The following is a 20,347-nucleotide window of genomic DNA, read 5'->3' on the forward strand; positions in this document are numbered from 1 at the left end:
TAATACAATGATTATACGTACGTGTCCTTTAAAAGTGACTTTGATACAACGTTGATTATACGTACGTGTCCTTTAAAAGTGACGTTGAAACAAGGTTGATTATAGGTACGTATCCTTTAAAAGTGAGTAGACAACGTTGAAAGATAGTTGTATTTGTAAATTGAGACAATGTTGATGTCTAACGTTGGATCCACGTTGTTGGTTGGGAAATGCACATTTCAATGTCAACTCAAGGTCACAAGCCAACATTGATTAAAGGTTGTGTTTGAGTTGCTGGACATCAGGACCTCGTTCCACAAGTTCTTACGGGGATGCTGGGAATGATCTCACATTTAGTTTTTGACAACCTGGAAACAAAACGTGACTGAAGAGCAGCGGCACATCAACTCATTTTCCTTTGTGCTTGTGCATCAAGTACTTACACACAAACATAAATGCTCTTGCATCATGTAAGTACGCACTCCTATAAACATAAAAGTGAATGTATTTTGAAACGTATATTTATTTCAATGTAGTAATGGTAATGGCACAAAATGGCGGCATACGTGTCAGAATGTCTACTTCCTTAGCTAGTTGCTAACTATGTTTAGCTGGGGAAAAGCCTGGAACATTTGCTTGAAAAGGCAAACTCCACCAAGCAAGGAATGAAAGAAAAGGTAGAACTAACTACATCAATTCTCATTTTTTAATGAAGTTCTTTTTTTTCATGTGTGACCTTGACTTTGTGTGTGTGACACGCAAGCTAGCGTGCTAACAGATGCTAACCACTTGACAACATTCTTGCTAAATAATCTTCTATGGATGAAAACAACGTGTGGGACACAATATTTGATTTTCAATGTCAATCATTTCCAATCAGAAGATACTTCACCAGAATGCTATCTTAGCATAGCACGTAGACTTCCGATCATTCAGGTGACTTAATTAGTTCTCTTTTGGGATTTCCGGGTAGCAAACATGGCCGCCTGTCAAACTGAAATGTAAAATGTTGTGGTCCACCGTCTCCTGTCTGGGTCTCAGTCCTGCCCTCTAAACCTTGGACACCTTCCTGTAAACTTCCATCTGGTTCTTCATGGTCTTGTCGACAACACCTGGGGTCTCTAACCCTTGGACACCTTCCTGTAAACTTCTATCTGGTTCTTCATGGTCTTGTCGACGACACCTGGGGTCTCTAAACCTTGGACACCTTCTTGTAAACTTCCATCTGGTTCTTCATGGTCTTGTCGACGACACCTGGGGTCTCTAAACCTTGGACACCTTCTTGTAAACTTCCATCTGGTTCTTCATGGTCTTGTCGACAACACCCGGGGTCTGGTTACTGAAGACTTTTGCGCTGGTGGGTCTGGTCTGTCCATGTGTACACATCACAGTTACCATGACGACACTAGCCTGTTTTCTTCTTTGTTTTTGAATGCCTTCGTTTTCACAGACACTCCAAACGTCCTTCTCTTGTCCGATGGTGACTTAGACTTAAACAAACTTCCCAGCAGCCGCAGATGAAGAAGCAGTTTGTTGTGAAGCAGATGTTAGCACAGACGGATGTTGCAAACTCTCCAGGCAGTTGTTACCTTTACTGCCTCAAGGTGGAATTCTTTTCTAGAAGCATGCAAACTACAGACGCTGCTTCCCATAACTCACTTCTGAACATTCTTTCTTTACATTTTGGACAGTAAAGGTTTGGGAACTGAGGAGACACATTTTTGAAGCTTCTCGGGTGGAATTCTTTCCCATTCTTGCTTGATGTACAGCTTAAGTTGTTCAACAGTCCGGGGGTCTCCCTTGTGCTATTTTAGGCTTCACACATTTTCAATGGGAGACAGGTCTGGACTACAGGCAGGCCAGTCTAGTACCCGCACTCTTTTACTATGAAGCCACGTTGATGTAACACGTGGCTTGGCATTGTCTTTCTGAAATAAGCAGGGGCGTCCATGGTAACGTTGCTTGGATGGCAACATATGTTGCTCCAAAAGCTGTATGTACCTTTCAGCATTAATGGTGCCTTCACAGATGTGTAAGTTACCCATGTCTTGGCCACTAATACACCCCCATACCATCACTTTGCGCCTAGAACAATCCGGATGGTTCTTTTCCTCTTTGGTCCGGAGGACACGACGTCCACAGTTTCCAAAAACAATTTGAAATGTGGACTCGTCAGACCACAGAACACATTTCCACTTTGTATCAGTCCATCTTAGATGAGCTCAGGCACAGCGAAGCCGACGGCGTTTCTGGGTGTTGTTGATAAACGGTTTTGGCCTTGCATGGGAGAGTTTTAACTTGCACTTACAGATGTAGCGACCAACTGTAGTTACTGACAGTGGGTTTCTGAAGTGTTCCTGAGCCCATGTGGTGATATCCTTTACACACTGATGTGGCTTGTTGATGCAGTACAGCCTGAGGGATGGAAGGTCACGGGCTTAGCTGCTTACGTGCAGTGATTTCTCCAGATTCTCTGAACCCTTTGATGTTATTACGGAGCGTAGATGGTGAAATCCCTAAATTCCTTGCAATAGCTGGTAGAGAAAGGTTTTTCTTAAACTGTTCAACAATTTGCTCAGGCATTTGTTGACAAAGTGGTGACCCTCGCCCCATCCTTGTTTGTGAATGACTGAGCATTTCATGGAAGCTACTTTTATACCCAATCATGGCACCCACCTGTTCCCAATTTGCCTGCACACCTGTGGGATGTTCCAAATAAGTGTTTGATGAGCATTCCTCAACTTTATCAGTATTTATTGCCACCTTTCCCAACTTCTTTGTCACGTGTTGCTGCCATCAAATTCTAAAGTTAATGATTGTTTGCAAAAAAAAATGTTTATCAATTTGAACATCAAATATGTTGTCTTTGTAGCATATTCAACTGAATATGGCTTGAAAATGATTTGCGAATCATTGCATTCCGTTTATATTTACATCTAACACAATTTCCCAACTCATATGGAAACGGGGTTTGTATGCTATATGTATGCTATAATGGCATTATAAAGGCACAAAAAAGGAGTTTGAAGTCACGTGACACGGGTCTTGCAAAACAGCGTAAAAAAAAGCAGTGGATCAGCTCATTTTTATACACTGAATAAGAAATTGTCAGCATAATTTGATGTCCAAAAATTCAGTTCACAAAATTCCAACACAAAAAACATCTTGGGTAATAAAAACATTGCAACTTCCATAGACGGTGGGGTAAAAAAGCGAGTTGATATCAGAAGTGTGGCTGACGTGCGGCTCGGTTGACTTGCACTTCCTGCTTTCGCAACTGGTGATTGGATCGTCACGGGTGAGTCACAAGTGAGTATCCAATCACAGGAGACGTTACTGTCTTGTGATCTGATTGCTATGGCAACCGTCTACATCACCTCCCTGCTTGGCACTCAGCATCAAGGCTTGGAATTGGGGGTTAAATCACCAAAAATGATTCCGGGGCGCGGCCACCGCTGCTGCTCACTGCTCCCCTCACCTCCCAGGGGGTGATCAAGGGTGATGGGTCAAATGCAGAGAATAATTTAGTGTGTGTGTGTGTGACTATCATTGCTACTTGAACTTTATAAGTGCGTTGTTGATTTGGCAGATTTCATGGCAACAAGCTAGCTGAATGCTGATTGGATGAAATGTCAAACTGCAACAAGCTAGCTGAATTCTGATTGGATGAAAGGTCAAACTGCAGCCTAATTTGAAAGGGACACACATAACAAGGTGGGTCACTCACAATTGTATCAGAAACACACCATTTTGTGTTCCGAATACAATGTTATGGTATGTTGACATTCCAAATAAATGTCAGTTATTGAACTTGATGAATGATACGGTATGGTATGGTATGGTATGGTATGGTATGGTAAGATATGGTATGATATGGTATGGTATGGTATGGTAATGATGCTCCATTTGGGATGTGAAGTAGTTTGGGAGAGTCCAACATGGTTTTAGTGAGATGAAGCTCCAAGGTGTGGCAAATAGCGATACAGTAGGAGTTAGGAGCTTAAATGGTTCTGTGACGGAGCTCTTAACTCAAAACACTTGTATCTCAAATCGCAGTCTTCAATTGAAAGGACTTGAAATCAATTGAATCCCAAAAGGCAGCATTTGAACACCACTTTTAAAAGACTTTGAACGTTGCACAAAAACAAAAGAATGACCGCGCTCTCCTCTCCTCGCCAAACACACCCCCGGCAGCTTTTCAATATTTTCATGGATACATGTCTGGCGTTTAGTCATTATTTGAGCATTCTTGGCTTGTTTATTATTCTTCCACCACTTATTCTCAGCACTCACCTTCTTCCTTTCTGCGCTACAAGCTAATGCTAGCAGGTAAGAGTGATGCTTAGAACTCAAGTCTTTGCTTGTAACATTTAGCTGTTATTGAGGTGGTGCTGCACTGGGTGGAGTTAGCACGGTGACATTGAGGTGGTGATGCACTGAGTGGAGTTAGCACGGTGAAATTGTGTCCTACGATGAAAAGGGATTCCACCACACAGAGTTTCTCCAGGCGGAAAGCTGCTTTTCTTGTCCTCTCCCATGCAGGCTGCAGCCCAGCCAGTGGTGTGTTGCAGCCAATGGTGTGTTCTAGCCAGTGGTGTGTTGCAGCCAGTGGTGTGTTGCAGCCAGTGGTGTGTTCCAGCCAGTGGTGTGTTCCAGCCAGTGGTGTGTTGCAGCCAGTGGTGTGTTGCAGCCAGTGGTGTGTTCCAGCCAGTGGTGTGTTCCAGCCAGTGGTGTGTTGCAGCCAGTGGTGTGTTGCAGCCAATGGTGTGTTCCAGCTAGTGGTGTGTTCCAGCCAGTGGTGTGTTGCAGCCGGTGGTGTGTTCCAGCCAGTGGTGTGTTGCAGCCAGTGGTGTGTTCCAGCTAGTGGTGTGTTCCAGCCGGTGGTGTGTTGCAGCCAGTGGTGTGTTCTAGCCAGTGGTGTGTTGCAGCCAGTGGTGTGTTCTAGCCAGTGGTGTGTTGCAGCCAGTGGTGTGTTGCAGCCAGTGGTGTGTTGCAGCCAGTGGTGTGTTCTAGCCAGTGGTGTGTTGCAGCTAGTGGTGTGTTCCAGCCAGTGGTGTGTTCCAGCCAGTGGTATGTTGCAGCCAGTGGTGTGTTGCAGCCAGTGGTGTGTTCCAGCCAGTGGTGTGTTCCAGCGAGTGGTGTGTTGCAGCCAGTGGTGTGTTCCAGCCAGTGGTGTGTTGCAGCCAGTGGTGTGTTCCAGCCAGTGGTGTGTTCCAGCCAGTGGTGTGTTGCAGCCAGTGGTGTGTTCCAGCCAGTGGTGTGTTGCAGCCAGTGGTGTGTTGCAGCCAGTGGTGTGTTGCAGCCAGTGGTGTGTTCCAGCCAAAGTGCTTGGAAAGAGTTTATTGGCAGAAGCTCCTGGAGCGTGATTAGCGGCCACACTCCATCACAGTCGCACGCTGTGACGCCCGGCGTAGCGTCCTGCTTCCTCCTGCGTGATGGTGTTGAGATGATGGCCTGCTCGGCGCTCGGCGGCCTTCAGCCTCACCAGCAGCTCCTGCACCTCCTGCTGCGCCCTGCCAGCCGCCTTGCGGGCGTTCCTCAGGGAGCGTTTCACCTTGCCAAGGCGCTCCTTCAGCTGCTTGTTGCGTCTCTCTGCGGCGGCCAGGCGCTCCTGAGCCTTGCGACCTCGCTCCTCCTCCTCAAAGAGCGCCGCCTGCACGGAGGAACACAGCAGCTGTGGAGGATGACATCATGCACAGTCAGCTTCATGCTTTTCCTCAACAAACACAGTGGAGGAGCATCCATCATGCCATACATACACACATATATATATATATATACATATATATACAGCGGAATATACTTCAGGGAAATCCCCTGAAGAGCAGAGAAACCTGCGAAACAGGCTTGTAGGGATGAAATAGTCTCTGTTTTTTTCTGACCTAATGTATATATACATACATATACACTACCATTCAAAAGTTTGGGGTCACATTGAAATGTCCTTATTTTTGAAGGAAAAGCACTGTACTTTTCAATGAAGATAACTTTAAACTAGTCTTAACTTTAAAGAAATACACTCTATACATTGCTAATGTGGTAAATGACTATTCTAGCTGCAAATGTCTGGTTTTTGGTGCAATATCTACATAGGTGTATAGAGGCCCATTTCCAGCAACTATCACTCCAGTGTTCTAATGGTACAATGTGTTTGCTCATTGGCTCAGAAGGCTAATTGATGATTGGAAAACCCTTGTGCAATCATGTTCACACATCTGAAAACAGTTTAGCTCGTTACAGAAGCTACAAAACTGACCTTCCTTTGAGCAGATTGAGTTTCTGGAGCATCACATTTGTGGGGTCAATTAAACGCTCAAAATGGCCAGAAAAAGAGAACTTTCATCTGAAACTCGACAGTCTATTCTTGTTCTTAGAAATGAAGGCTATTCCACAAAATTGTTTGGGTGACCCCAAACTTTTGAACGGTAGTGTATGTATGTATATCTCAGCTACGAAGGGAATATGCGGTAGAAAATGGATGGATGGATGTATGTATATATGTATATATATGTATACGTATACATGTATATGTATGTATGTATTTATGTATATAAGTGTATATGTATATGTATGTATGAATGTATATATGTATATGTACAAACGTATATGTATATATATATATATATATATATATATATATGTGTATGTATGTATGTGTATATATATATATATATATATATATATATATATATATATATACATATATATATATATATATATATATATATATATATATATACATGTGTATATAAATGTGTGTATATATATTGTATTAATATATATACACACACATACAGCATACTGTATATGTGTATATATATGTGTGTATACAGTATATGTATAGATATGTGTATGTACCGTATATATGTGTATACATTTATATATATAAATATTAGGGATGTCCGATCGGCCGATAAATGCGTTAAAATGTAATATCGGAAATTATCGGTATCGTTTTTTTTAATTATCTGTATCAGTTTTTTTGTTTTTTTTATTAAATCAACATAAAAAACACAAGATACACTTACAATTAGTGCACCAACCCAAAAAACCTCCCTACCCCATTTCTTTCTGTTATCAATATTCTGGTTCCTACATTATATATCAATATATATCAATACAGTCTGCAAGGGATACAGTCCGTAAGCACACATGATTGTGCTTGCTGCTGGTCCACTAATAGTACTAACCTTTAACAGTTAATTTTACTCATTTTCATTAATTACTAGTTTCTATGTAACTGTTTTTATATTGTTTTACTTTCTTTTCTATTCAAGAAAATGTTTTTAATTTAGTTATCTTATTTTTTTTATTTTTTTTTAAAGGACTTTATCTTCACCATACATGGTTGTCCAAATTAGGCATAATAATGTGTTAATTCCACGACTGCATATATCGGTTGATATCGGTATCGGTAATTAAAGAGTTGGACAATATCGGAATATCGGATATCGGCAAAAAGCCATTATCGGACATCCCTAATAAATATATATGTATATATATGTGTATAATATATATATATATATATATATATATATATATATATATATATATATATATATATATATATATATATATATATATACATATATATATATATATATATATATATATATATATATATATATATATATATATATATATATGTTATATATATATTCGAGATGTCCGATAATGGCTTTTTTGCTGATATTTTGATATTGTCCAACTCTTAATTACTGATTCCGATATCAAGCTGCGATACCGATATATACAGTGGTGGAATTAACACATTATTATGCCTCATTGTGTTGTGATGCCCCGCTGGATGCATTAAACAATGTAACAAGGTTTTCCAAAATAAATCAACTCAAGTTATGGAAAAAAATATATATTTTTAACATGCCTCAAAACAGCAGCTTGGAATTGGGAACATGCATGAGGAGGTTGAGGTGGGCGGGGTTGAGGTATATATATATATATATATATATATATATATATATATATATATATATATATATATATATATATATATATATATATATATATATATATATATATATATATATATATATATATATATATATATATATATACATATATATATATATATATATATATACATATATATATATATATATATATACATATATATATATATATATATATATATATATATATATATATATATATATATATATATATATATATATATATATATATATATATACACATATATACATATATATATATGTATGTGTATATATATATATATATACTGTACGTGTATATTTATATGACTATATACCTCCAGTTCCCCTCTCGAAACAGAAAAAGGATGCAAAATGAGCATCTCTCTAGACTTCATGTCCAGTAGAGTTCCAAAGTGGCCCTGATGGGTGACATGTGGGACATGATGGGTGACATGTGGGACATGATGGGTGACATGTGGGACATGATGGGTCACATGTGGGACATGATGGGTGACATGTGGGACATGATGGGTCACATGTGGGACATGATGGGTGACATGTGGGAAATGATGGGTGACATGTGGGACATGATGGGTCCCACATGTGAGACATGATGGGTCACATGTGGGACATGATGGGTGACATGTGGGACATGATGGGTGACATGTGGGACATGATGGGTCACATGTGGGACATCATCCAGGGGCCAATGTACCGTAGGGCTGGTACCATACCATCTCTCTTTTACAACAATACCTGGTACCATACCATCTCTCTTTTACAACAATACCTGGTACCATACCATCTCTCTTTTACAACAATACCATCCTAGACGCTTCACAAAAGACTCCAGTAGAGTTCAGTCCAAAAGTCTGCAAATATTTCTGCTCTATCAACAAACCTTTTCAAGGTCATGAAACAATGTTTGTCCTGCCATCTGTGCACAGGTGAGCAACAGAAGTAGAAGTCCTCTAAGGACCGCCATCTTGGATCCAATGTTTACAATCTTTCATTCATTACAAAGTGCTAAAAACAACTCCATGTCAAGTCTGCCTTTCTTAAAGGGGAACTGCACTTTTTGGGGGCAATTAGCCTATCATTCCCAATCTTTATGTAAGACTATATATTCATTTTTTTATGCATTCTAACTCATACAATATGGCAAGTAAGAGGTGGCCAACAGTGCCGCTAAAAGGAGTAGTATATCACGCACATAAAGCCCTCTAAAAAACTGTCAACAACATTTTATTCACATCTTGTGACCTGAATATGAAACAAATGTTATTTTAGCAGCGCTGTGATCACAGAGCGCTAACTAGCTTATGCTGCTATATTGACATATTGAGCTGCTGCGTCGCCTCTGAGTTGGTGAAAGTTAATTGTAGATGATAAATCATGCCTCTCACCTGGATAGTAGAAGGTTGTGGACATAAACCCACAAGTTGGTCAACTTTGACATCCAACTTAAAGACAAAGATTGCCAGAAAGACACAAAAAAATGGTTGTTTGCAAAACTTTTTTTTTTTTTTTTAACTTTTTGTGAGGATTATGATGAATTTTTCATGTAAAGAGGAAGATGCAAGTCAGTCTTTATCCCAGTGAGAGCAGATTTTGTAGAGTAAGTGATTGTTTTACTATGTTTGCATATCTTGTTTAGCACTTAGCAATACTGCTACATGATGCTTAGTGTTTGACTAAAGATGCATTTGTTTAGCACACAGCTTCTAAAACTTGTCGATCATCCTCCTTATATTCAGGTTCAAAAACAGAAGTTTCTGGATCATCATTTGTCCCAGAGTAGTCTTTGTTGTCTCTCATGAAGTTTCCCATGATTAGCGATTGTGATGCAAAACATGTAAATATCACATGTTTGTTATTATGAATGTTACTACATGACATATATACTTACATCATGTATATACTACATGTTATTATGAATGTTACTACATGACATATATACTTACATCATGTATATATTACATGTTATTATGAATGTTACTACATGACATATATACTTACATCATGTAAATATTACATGTTATTATGAATGTTACTACATGACATATATACTTACATCATGTAAATATTACATGTTATTATGAATTTTACTACATGACATATATACTTACATCATGTATATATGACATGTTATTATGAATGTTACTACATGACATATATACTTACATCATGTGTATATGACATGTTATTATGAATTTTACTACATGACATATATACTTACATCATGTATATATGACATGTTATTATGAATGTTACTACATGACATATATACTTACATCATGTATATATGACATGTTATTATGAATGTTACTACATGACATATACTTACATCATGTATATACTACATGTTATTATGAATGTTACTACATGACATATATACTTACATCATGTATATACTACATGTTATTATGAATGTTACTATATGACATATATACTTACATCATGTATATATTACATGTTATTATGAATGTTACTACATGACATATATACTTACATCATGTATATATTACATGTTATTATGAATGTTACTACATGACATATATACTTACATCATGTATATATGACATGTTAATATGAATGTTACTACATGACATATATACTTACATCATGATACTACATGTTATTATGAATGTTACTACATGACATATATACTTACATCATGTATATATTACATGTTATTATGAATGTTACTACATGGCATATATACTTACATCATGTATATACTACATGTTATTATGAATGTTACTACATGACATATATACTTACATCATGTATATATTACATGTTATTATGAATGTTACTACATGACATATATACTTACATCATGTATATATGACATGTTATTATGAATGTTACTACATGACATATATACTTACATCATGTATATACTACATGTTATTATGAATGTTACTACATGACATATATACTTACATCATGTATATACTACATGTTATTATGAATGTTACTACATGACATATATACTTACATCATGTATATATTACATGTTATTATGAATGTTACTACATGACATATATACTTACATCATGTATATATTACATGTTATTATGAATGTTACTACATGACATATATACTTACATCATGTATATACTACATGTTATTATGAATGTTACTACATGACATATATACTTACATCATGTATATATTACATGTTATTATGAATGTTACTACATGACATATATACTTACATCATGTATATATTACATGTTATTATGAATGTTACTACATGACATATATACTTACATCATGTATATATTACATGTTATTATGAATGTTACTACATGACATATATACTTACATCATGTATATATTACATGTTATTATGAATGTTACTACATGACATATATACTTACATCATGTATATATTACATGTTATTATGAATGTTACTACATGACATATATACTTACATCATGTATATATTACATGTTATTATGAATGTTACTACATGACATATATACTTACATCATGTATATATTACATGTTATTATGAATGTTACTACATGACATATATACTTACATCATGTATATATTACATGTTATTATGAATGTTACTACATGACATATATACTTACATCATGTATATATTACATGTTATTATGAATGTTACTACATGACATATATACTTACATCATGTATATATTACATGTTATTATGAATGTTACTACATGACATATATACTTACATCATGTATATATTACATGTTATTATGAATGTTGCTACATGACATATACTTACATCATGTATATATTACATGTTATTATGAATGTTACTACATGACATATATACTTACATCATGTATATATTACATGTTATTATGAATGTTACTACATGACATATACTTACATCATGTATATATTACATGTTATTATGAATGTTAGTACATGACATATATACTTACATCATGTATATATTACATGTTATTATGAATGTTACTACATGACATATATACTTACATCATGTATATATTACATGTTATTATGAATGTTACTACATGACATATATACTTACATCATGTATATATGACATGTTAATATGAATGTTACTACATGACATATATACTTACATCATGTATATATTACATGTTATTATGAATGTTACTACATGACATATATACTTACATCATGTATATACTACATGTTATTATGAATGTTACTACATGACATATATACTTACATCATGTATATATTACATGTTATTATGAATGTTACTACATGACATATATACTTACATCATGTATATATGACATGTTAATATGAATGTTACTAAATGACATATATACTTACATCATGTATATATGACATGTTAATATGAATGTTACTACATGACATATATACTTACATCATGTATATACTACATGTTATTATGAATGTTACTACATGACATATATACTTACATCATGTATATATTACATGTTATTATGAATGTTACTACATGACATATATACTTACATCATGTATATATTACATGTTATTATGAATGTTACTACATGACATATATACTTACATCATGTATATATTACATGTTATTATGAATGTTACTACATGACATATATACTTACATCATGTATATATTACATGTTATTATGAATGTTACTACATGACATATATACTTACATCATGTACATATTACATGTTATTATGAATGTTACTACATGACATATATACTTACATCATGTATATATTACATGTTATTATGAATGTTACTACATGACATATATACTTACATCATGTATATATTACATGTTATTATAATTGTTACTACATGACATATATACTTACATCATGTATATATTACATGTTATTATGAATGTTACTACATGACATATATACTTACATCATGTATATATTACATGTTATTATGAATGTTACTACATGACATATATACTTACATCATGTATATAATACATGTTATTATGAATGTTACTACATGACATATATACATATATACTTACATCATGTATATATTACATGTTATTATGAATGTTACTACATGACATATATACTTACATCATGTATATATTACATGTTATTATGAATGTTACTACATGACATATATACTTACATCATGTATATATTACATGTTATTATGAATGTTACTACATGACATATATACTTACATCATGTATATACTACATGTTATTATGAATGTTACTACATGACATATATACTTACATCATGTATATATTACATGTTATTATGAATGTTACTACATGACATATATACTTACATCATGTATATACTACATGTTATTATGAATGTTACTACATGACATATATACTTACATCATGTATATATTACATGTTATTATGAATGTTACTACATGACATATATACTTACATCATGTATATATGACATGTTATTATGAATGTTACTACATGACATATATACTTACATCATGTATATACTACATGTTATTATGAATGTTACTACATGACATATATACTTACATCATGTATATACTACATGTTATTATGAATGTTACTACATGACATATATACTTACATCATGTATATATTACATGTTATTATGAATGTTACTACATGACATATATACTTACATCATGTAAATATTACATGTTATAATGAATGTTACTACATGACATATATACTTACATCATGTATATATTACATGTTATTATGAATGTTACTACATGACATATATACTTACATCATGTATATACTACATGTTATTATGAATGTTACTACATGACATATATACTTACATCATGTATATATTACATGTTATTATGAATGTTACTACATGACATATATACTTACATCATGTATATACTACATGTTATTATGAATGTTACTACATGACATATATACTTACATCATGTAAATATTACATGTTATAATGAATGTTACTACATGACATATATACTTACATCATGTATATATTACATGTTATTATGAATGTTACTACATGACATATATACTTACATCATGTATATACTACATGTTATTATGAATGTTACTACATGACATATATACTTACATCATGTATATATTACATGTTATTATGAATGTTACTACATGACATATATACTTACATCATGTAAATATTACATGTTATAATGAATGTTACTACATGACATATATACTTACATCATGTATATATTACATGTTATTATGAATGTTACTACATGACATATATACTTACATCATGTATATACTACATGTTATTATGAATGTTACTACATGACATATATACTTACATCATGTATATATTACATGTTATTATGAATGTTACTACATGACATATATACTTACATCATGTATATACTACATGTTATTATGAATGTTACTACATGACATATATACTTACATCATATATACATTACATGTTATTATGAATGTTACTACATGACATATATACTTACATCATGTATATACTACATGTTATTATGAATGTTACTACATGACATATATACTTACATCATGTATATATTACATGTTATTATGAATGTTATTACATGACATATATACTTACATCATGTATATATTACATGTTATTATGAATGTTACTACATGACATATATACTTACATCATGTATATATTACATGTTATTATGAATGTTACTACATGACATATATACTTACATCATGTATATACTACATGTTATTATGAATGTTACTACATGACATATATACTTACATCATGTATATATTACATGTTATTATGAATGTTACTACATGACATATATACTTACATCATGTATATACTACATGTTATTATGAATGTTACTACATGACATATATACTTACATCATGTAAATATTACATGTTATAATGAATGTTACTACATGACATATATACCTACATCATGTATATATTACATGTTATTATGAATGTTACTACATGACATATATACTTACATCATGTATATACTACATGTTATTATGAATGTTACTACATGACATATATACTTACATCATGTATATATTACATGTTATTATGAATGTTACTACATGACATATATACTTACATCATGTAAATATTACATGTTATAATGAATGTTACTACATGACATATATACTTACATCATGTATATATTACATGTTATTATGAATGTTACTACATGACATATATACTTACATCATGTATATACTACATGTTATTATGAATGTTACTACATGACATATATACTTACATCATGTATATATTACATGTTATTATGAATGTTACTACATGACATATATACTTACATCATGTATATACTACATGTTATTATGAATGTTACTACATGACATATATACTTACATCATATATACATTACATGTTATTATGAATGTTACTACATCACATATATACTTACATCATGTATATACTACATGTTATTATGAATGTTACTACATGACATATATACTTACATCATGTATATATTACATGTTATTATGAATGTTACTACATGACATATATACTTACATCATGTATATATTACATGTTATTATGAATGTTACTACATGACATATATACTTACATCATGTAAATATTACATGTTATAATGAATGTTACTACATGACATATATACTTACATCATGTATATACTACATGTTATTATGAATGTTACTACATGACATATATACTTACATCATGTATATACTACATGTTATTATGAATGTTACTACATGACATATATACTTACATCATGTATATATTACATGTTATTATGAATGTTACTACATGACATATATACTTACATCATGTATATACTACATGTTATTATGAATGTTACTACATGACATATATACTTACATCATGTATATATTACATGTTATTATGAATGTTACTACATGACATATATACTTGCATCATGTAAATACTACATGTTATAATGAATGTTACTACATGACATATATACTTACATCATGTATATATTACATGTTATTATGAATGTTACTACATGACATATATACTTACATCATGTATATATTACATGTTATAATGAATGTTACTACATGACATATATACTTACATCATGTATATATTACATGTTATTATGAATGTTACTACATGACATATATACTTACATCATGTATATACTACATGTTATTATGAATGTTACTACATGACATATATACTTACATCATGTATATATTACATGTTATTATGAATGTTACTACATGACATATATACTTACATCATGTATATACTACATGTTATTATGAATGTTACTACATGACATATAAACTTACATCATGTATATATTACATGTTATTATGAATGTTACTACATGACATATATACTTACATCATGTATATATGACATGTTATTATGAATGTTACTACATGACATATATACTTACATCATGTATATACTACATGTTATTATGAATGTTACTACATGACATATATACTTACATCATGTATATATTACATGTTATTATGAATGTTACTACATGACATATATACTTACATCATGTATATATTACGTTATTATGAATGTTACTACATGACATATATACTTACATCATGTATATATTACATGTTATTATGAATGTTACTACATGACATATATACTTACATCATGTATAGAAAACAATGATGGATGTTTTTAGAGCACTTTACAGGTGCAATAGAGCGACTTCCATTACCTCCATTGTCAGCTGACTTTTGCTAGCCTTTATTCATGATTTAGAATGCATACAAAAAGAAAAACATAAGTGTTTTTCTCTTACATAAAAATTGTGAATGAAAGGCAAAATAAATCTTTAAAAAGTGCCTTTTTTAAAAAAATGTCACTACTTTGTGTGGCTGTGTACAAGCAGGGGTTGCTATGGCAACAAGCCTATTGACACTGAAGGTGAAGGGCCTCACCCTGTGGTCCTCCAGAGTGTCCCACTCGGGGCTGAAGGTGTGGAAGGGCTGGCTGCCCTGGGTGCAGTTGGAGAACTGGAAGAGGCTGGAGAAGGTGCGGCGGTTGTCGGCCGTGTCGGGGAAGATGGCGTCCTGGAAGTTGACGCCGTGGGGGAGGATGTTGTAGTTCTCGTCCATTCTGGAAGGGGAGAGACAGCAAAGGTGTGTTTCTAACTTAGAAGGGAGATTATTATTATTATTATTATTATTATTATTAGATGACTTCACAGCTTTTCTTGGAGGCCAATGGCTTTCCATTGATCAGACGTGTGTATTAGAACACAGCCTGTCATGTACTGTCTCTTTAAATCCTCATGTTTGTCTTGTCACATGCATCACCTGTGTCACCTGCGCAAAATCTCCCCAAGTTAGCCCCAATTTCTAGTTTTTAACATCACCATTTTGTGATTGATAAAAGTGAAAAAGAAAGATAATAATAGAATCACAAACAAGTGGGCGGGGCTGGTGAGGAATCATAAAAGGTGAATACAATTAAAACTACAGAAGGAAATTAATATGGCTCCAATCCTGGGTGGAGAGGAAGGGGGGGTTCATCATTTTGCAATGCAGTCTGCTGAAAATTATGAAAAGCGCCACTCTACATAGCAACTGACGATGTGGTCAAAGTTGGAATTGCCACAAAACACATTTGAAGATGTTCAAGACTTTGCCGCCGTCTGGTGGCTAAAGCGGGTAGTGCACCCTTCCAGTTTGTCACGCTTCATGTGTCAGGTAAACCGTGACAAGTGACGCCGTATGAATCACCTTCCCACTGAATAACAGTTGGACAAAAAACATTTGCAGCACAAACAAATGGGACACGTTTTGACATAGTTGGTTATGAATAATAACATGTTAATTACACATGAACAACATTACAACCATAAAAGGATAATAACTAGGGATGTCCGATAATGGCTTTTTGCCGATATCCGATATGCCGATATTGTCCAACTCTTTAATTACCGATACCGATATCAACCGATACCGATATCAACCGGTATATACAGTCGTGGAATTAACACATTATTATGCCTAATTTGGACAACCAGGTATGGTGAAGATAAGGTACTTTTTAAAAAAAATAATCAAATAAAATAAGATGAATAAATTAAAAACATTTCCTTGAATAAAAAAGAAAGTAAAACAATATAAAAACAGTTACATAGAAACTAGTAATTAATGAAAATTTGTCAAATTAACTGTTAAAGGTTAGTATTATTAGTGGACCAGCAGCACGCACAACCATGTGTGCTTACGGACTGTATCCCTTGCAGACTGTATTGATATATATTGATATATAATGTAGGAACCAGAATATTAATAACAGAAAGAAACAACCCTTTTGTGTGAATGAGTGTGAATGAGTGTAAATGGGGGAGGAAATTTTTTTGGGTTGGTGCACTAATTGTAAGTATACCTTGTGTTTTTTATGTGGATTTAATAAAAAACTAAAATTTAAAAAAAAACAAAAAAAAAAACGATACTGATAATAAAAAAAACGATACCGATAATTTCCGATATTACATTTTAACGCATTTATTGGCCGATAATATCGGCAGACCGATATTATCGGACATCTCTAATAATAACATAACAATTAAAATAGTTAGGCAAAACAAATTGCAGCACAAATGAATGAAACAAGTTTAGGGGCATTTTGACATAGTTGGTTATGAATAATAACACGTTAATAACATTAAAACTATAAAACATTAACATTAAAATCTGTAATAGACAAAAAAACGCAGCACCAACGAATAGGACAAGTTTGGGAAGATATGGACTTAGTTGTGGGGGCTGGTTATGAATAATAACATTAATTACACGTTAATAACTGTAAAAGTTGATATTAACTAAAATAGTTAGACATAGCACAAACGAACGGGACACGTTTGGGAAGATATTGACTTAGTTGGTTATGTATAATAACACGTTAATTACACATTAACAACATTACAACCATGAAAGGTTAATAACATAACAATTTAAATAGTTAGGCAAAAAAATGTTTTGATATAGTTGGTTATGAATAATAACACGTTAATAACATTAAAACTATAAAACATTAACATTAAATATGTAATAGTTAGTGCAGCACCAACGAATGGGAAGATACTGACTTAGTTGGTTATGAATAATAACACGTTAATAACATTAAAACTATAAAACATTAACATTAAATATGTAATAGTTAGTGCAGCACCAACGAATGGGAAGATGTTGACTTAGTTGTTTATGAATAATAACACGTCAACTACACGTTAATAACTGTCAAAGGTGATTAGGTGTTAACTCAAATAGTTAGACGCAGCACAAACGATTGGGACGAGTTTCGGGGAGAGTGTGGATGACGTCACACAGGTGAGTGAAGTATCACCTGAGGAAGAAGAAGTAGGAATAGTCGTCCATCACAGTGTGAGAGTGACAGGACAGGTAACCCAGTCCGCTGACGTTGAGTGTGGACCCTGCAGGCACCTCCAGCATGCTCCCCCAGGCCTGGTCGCACAGCAGCTCCACCTCGGCGGAGTACAGCAGACCTTCCTCCGCGCCCTCGTACGCCGAGCCGGAGGGCAGCGAGTTGACGCCGGCCAGGTGGAGGGCCAGCACCCGGGCGTACACGATCACCTCCGCCAGCTCCGCGCGGCATCCCTCGCTCTGCGGACGCCACTCGGACGGCAGCTGGCAGCCGTGAGTCAACGTCTGCACATGCGCCAAAGAGCCGAGCAAAGCCGGCAGCACAACCGCCAAAAGCATCCCCGAACTCTTGGGCTGACTTGCAACTGCCGAACGCAATCAGCCGCAGCCGCAGAAAGTTCAAGAAGGTCCTTCTGCCTCGTGCTGCCTTCAAGGACCCGTGGAAAACTGAGCTACCTGCTCTTCTGCCTCGTGCTGCCTTCAAGGACCCGTGGAAAACTGAGTCACCTGCTCTTCTGCCTCGTGCTGCCTTCAAGGACCCATGGAAAACTGAGTCACCTGCTCTCCTGCCTCGTGCTGCCTTCAAGGACCCGTGGAAAACTGAGTCACCTGCTCTTTTGCCCCGTGCTGCCTTCAAGGACCCATGCAGAGACACCTGCTCTTCTGCCTCGTGCTGCCTTCAAGGACCCGTGGAAAACTGAGTCACCTGCTCGTCTGCCTCGTGCTGCCTTCAAGGACCCGTGGAAAACTGAGTCACCTGCTCTTCTGCCTCGTGCTGCCTTCAAGGACCCATGGAAAACTGAGTCACCTGCTCTCCTGCCTCGTGCTGCCTTCAAGGGCCCGTGGAAAACTGAGACACCTGCTCTTCTGCCTCGTGCTGTCTTCAAGGACCCATGCAGAGACACCTGCTCTTCTGCCTCGTGCTGCCTTCAAGCACCCGTGGAAAACTGAGTCACCTGCTCTTTTGCCCCGTGCTGCCTTCAAGGACCCATGCAGAGACACCTGCTCTTCTGCCTTGTGCTCCCTTCAAGGACCCATGGAAAACTGATTCACCTGCTCTTCTGCCTCGTGGTGCCTTCAAGGACCCATGGAAAACTGAGACACC

General features: G+C 34.7%; 1 protein-coding gene across 1 annotated transcript; it reads right to left on the reverse strand.

The window, feature by feature from the left end:
* Positions 1-5,106: 5,106 nt before the first annotated feature.
* Positions 5,107-19,701, reverse strand: ccdc3a (coiled-coil domain containing 3a). Its single transcript, XM_062067101.1, has 3 exons — positions 19,205-19,701; positions 16,786-16,963; positions 5,107-5,653 (listed from the first exon to the last, which is right to left on the reverse strand). Exons 1-3 carry the CDS (start codon positions 19,579-19,581, stop codon positions 5,363-5,365), a joined length of 846 nt encoding a protein of 281 aa, XP_061923085.1. The 5' UTR covers positions 19,582-19,701; the 3' UTR covers positions 5,107-5,362.
* Positions 19,702-20,347: the final 646 nt, after the last annotated feature.

The sequence above is a fragment of the Entelurus aequoreus genome, linkage group LG12 (genome assembly GCF_033978785.1).
Source record: "Entelurus aequoreus isolate RoL-2023_Sb linkage group LG12, RoL_Eaeq_v1.1, whole genome shotgun sequence".
Lineage (NCBI taxonomy): Eukaryota > Metazoa > Chordata > Actinopteri > Syngnathiformes > Syngnathidae > Entelurus > Entelurus aequoreus.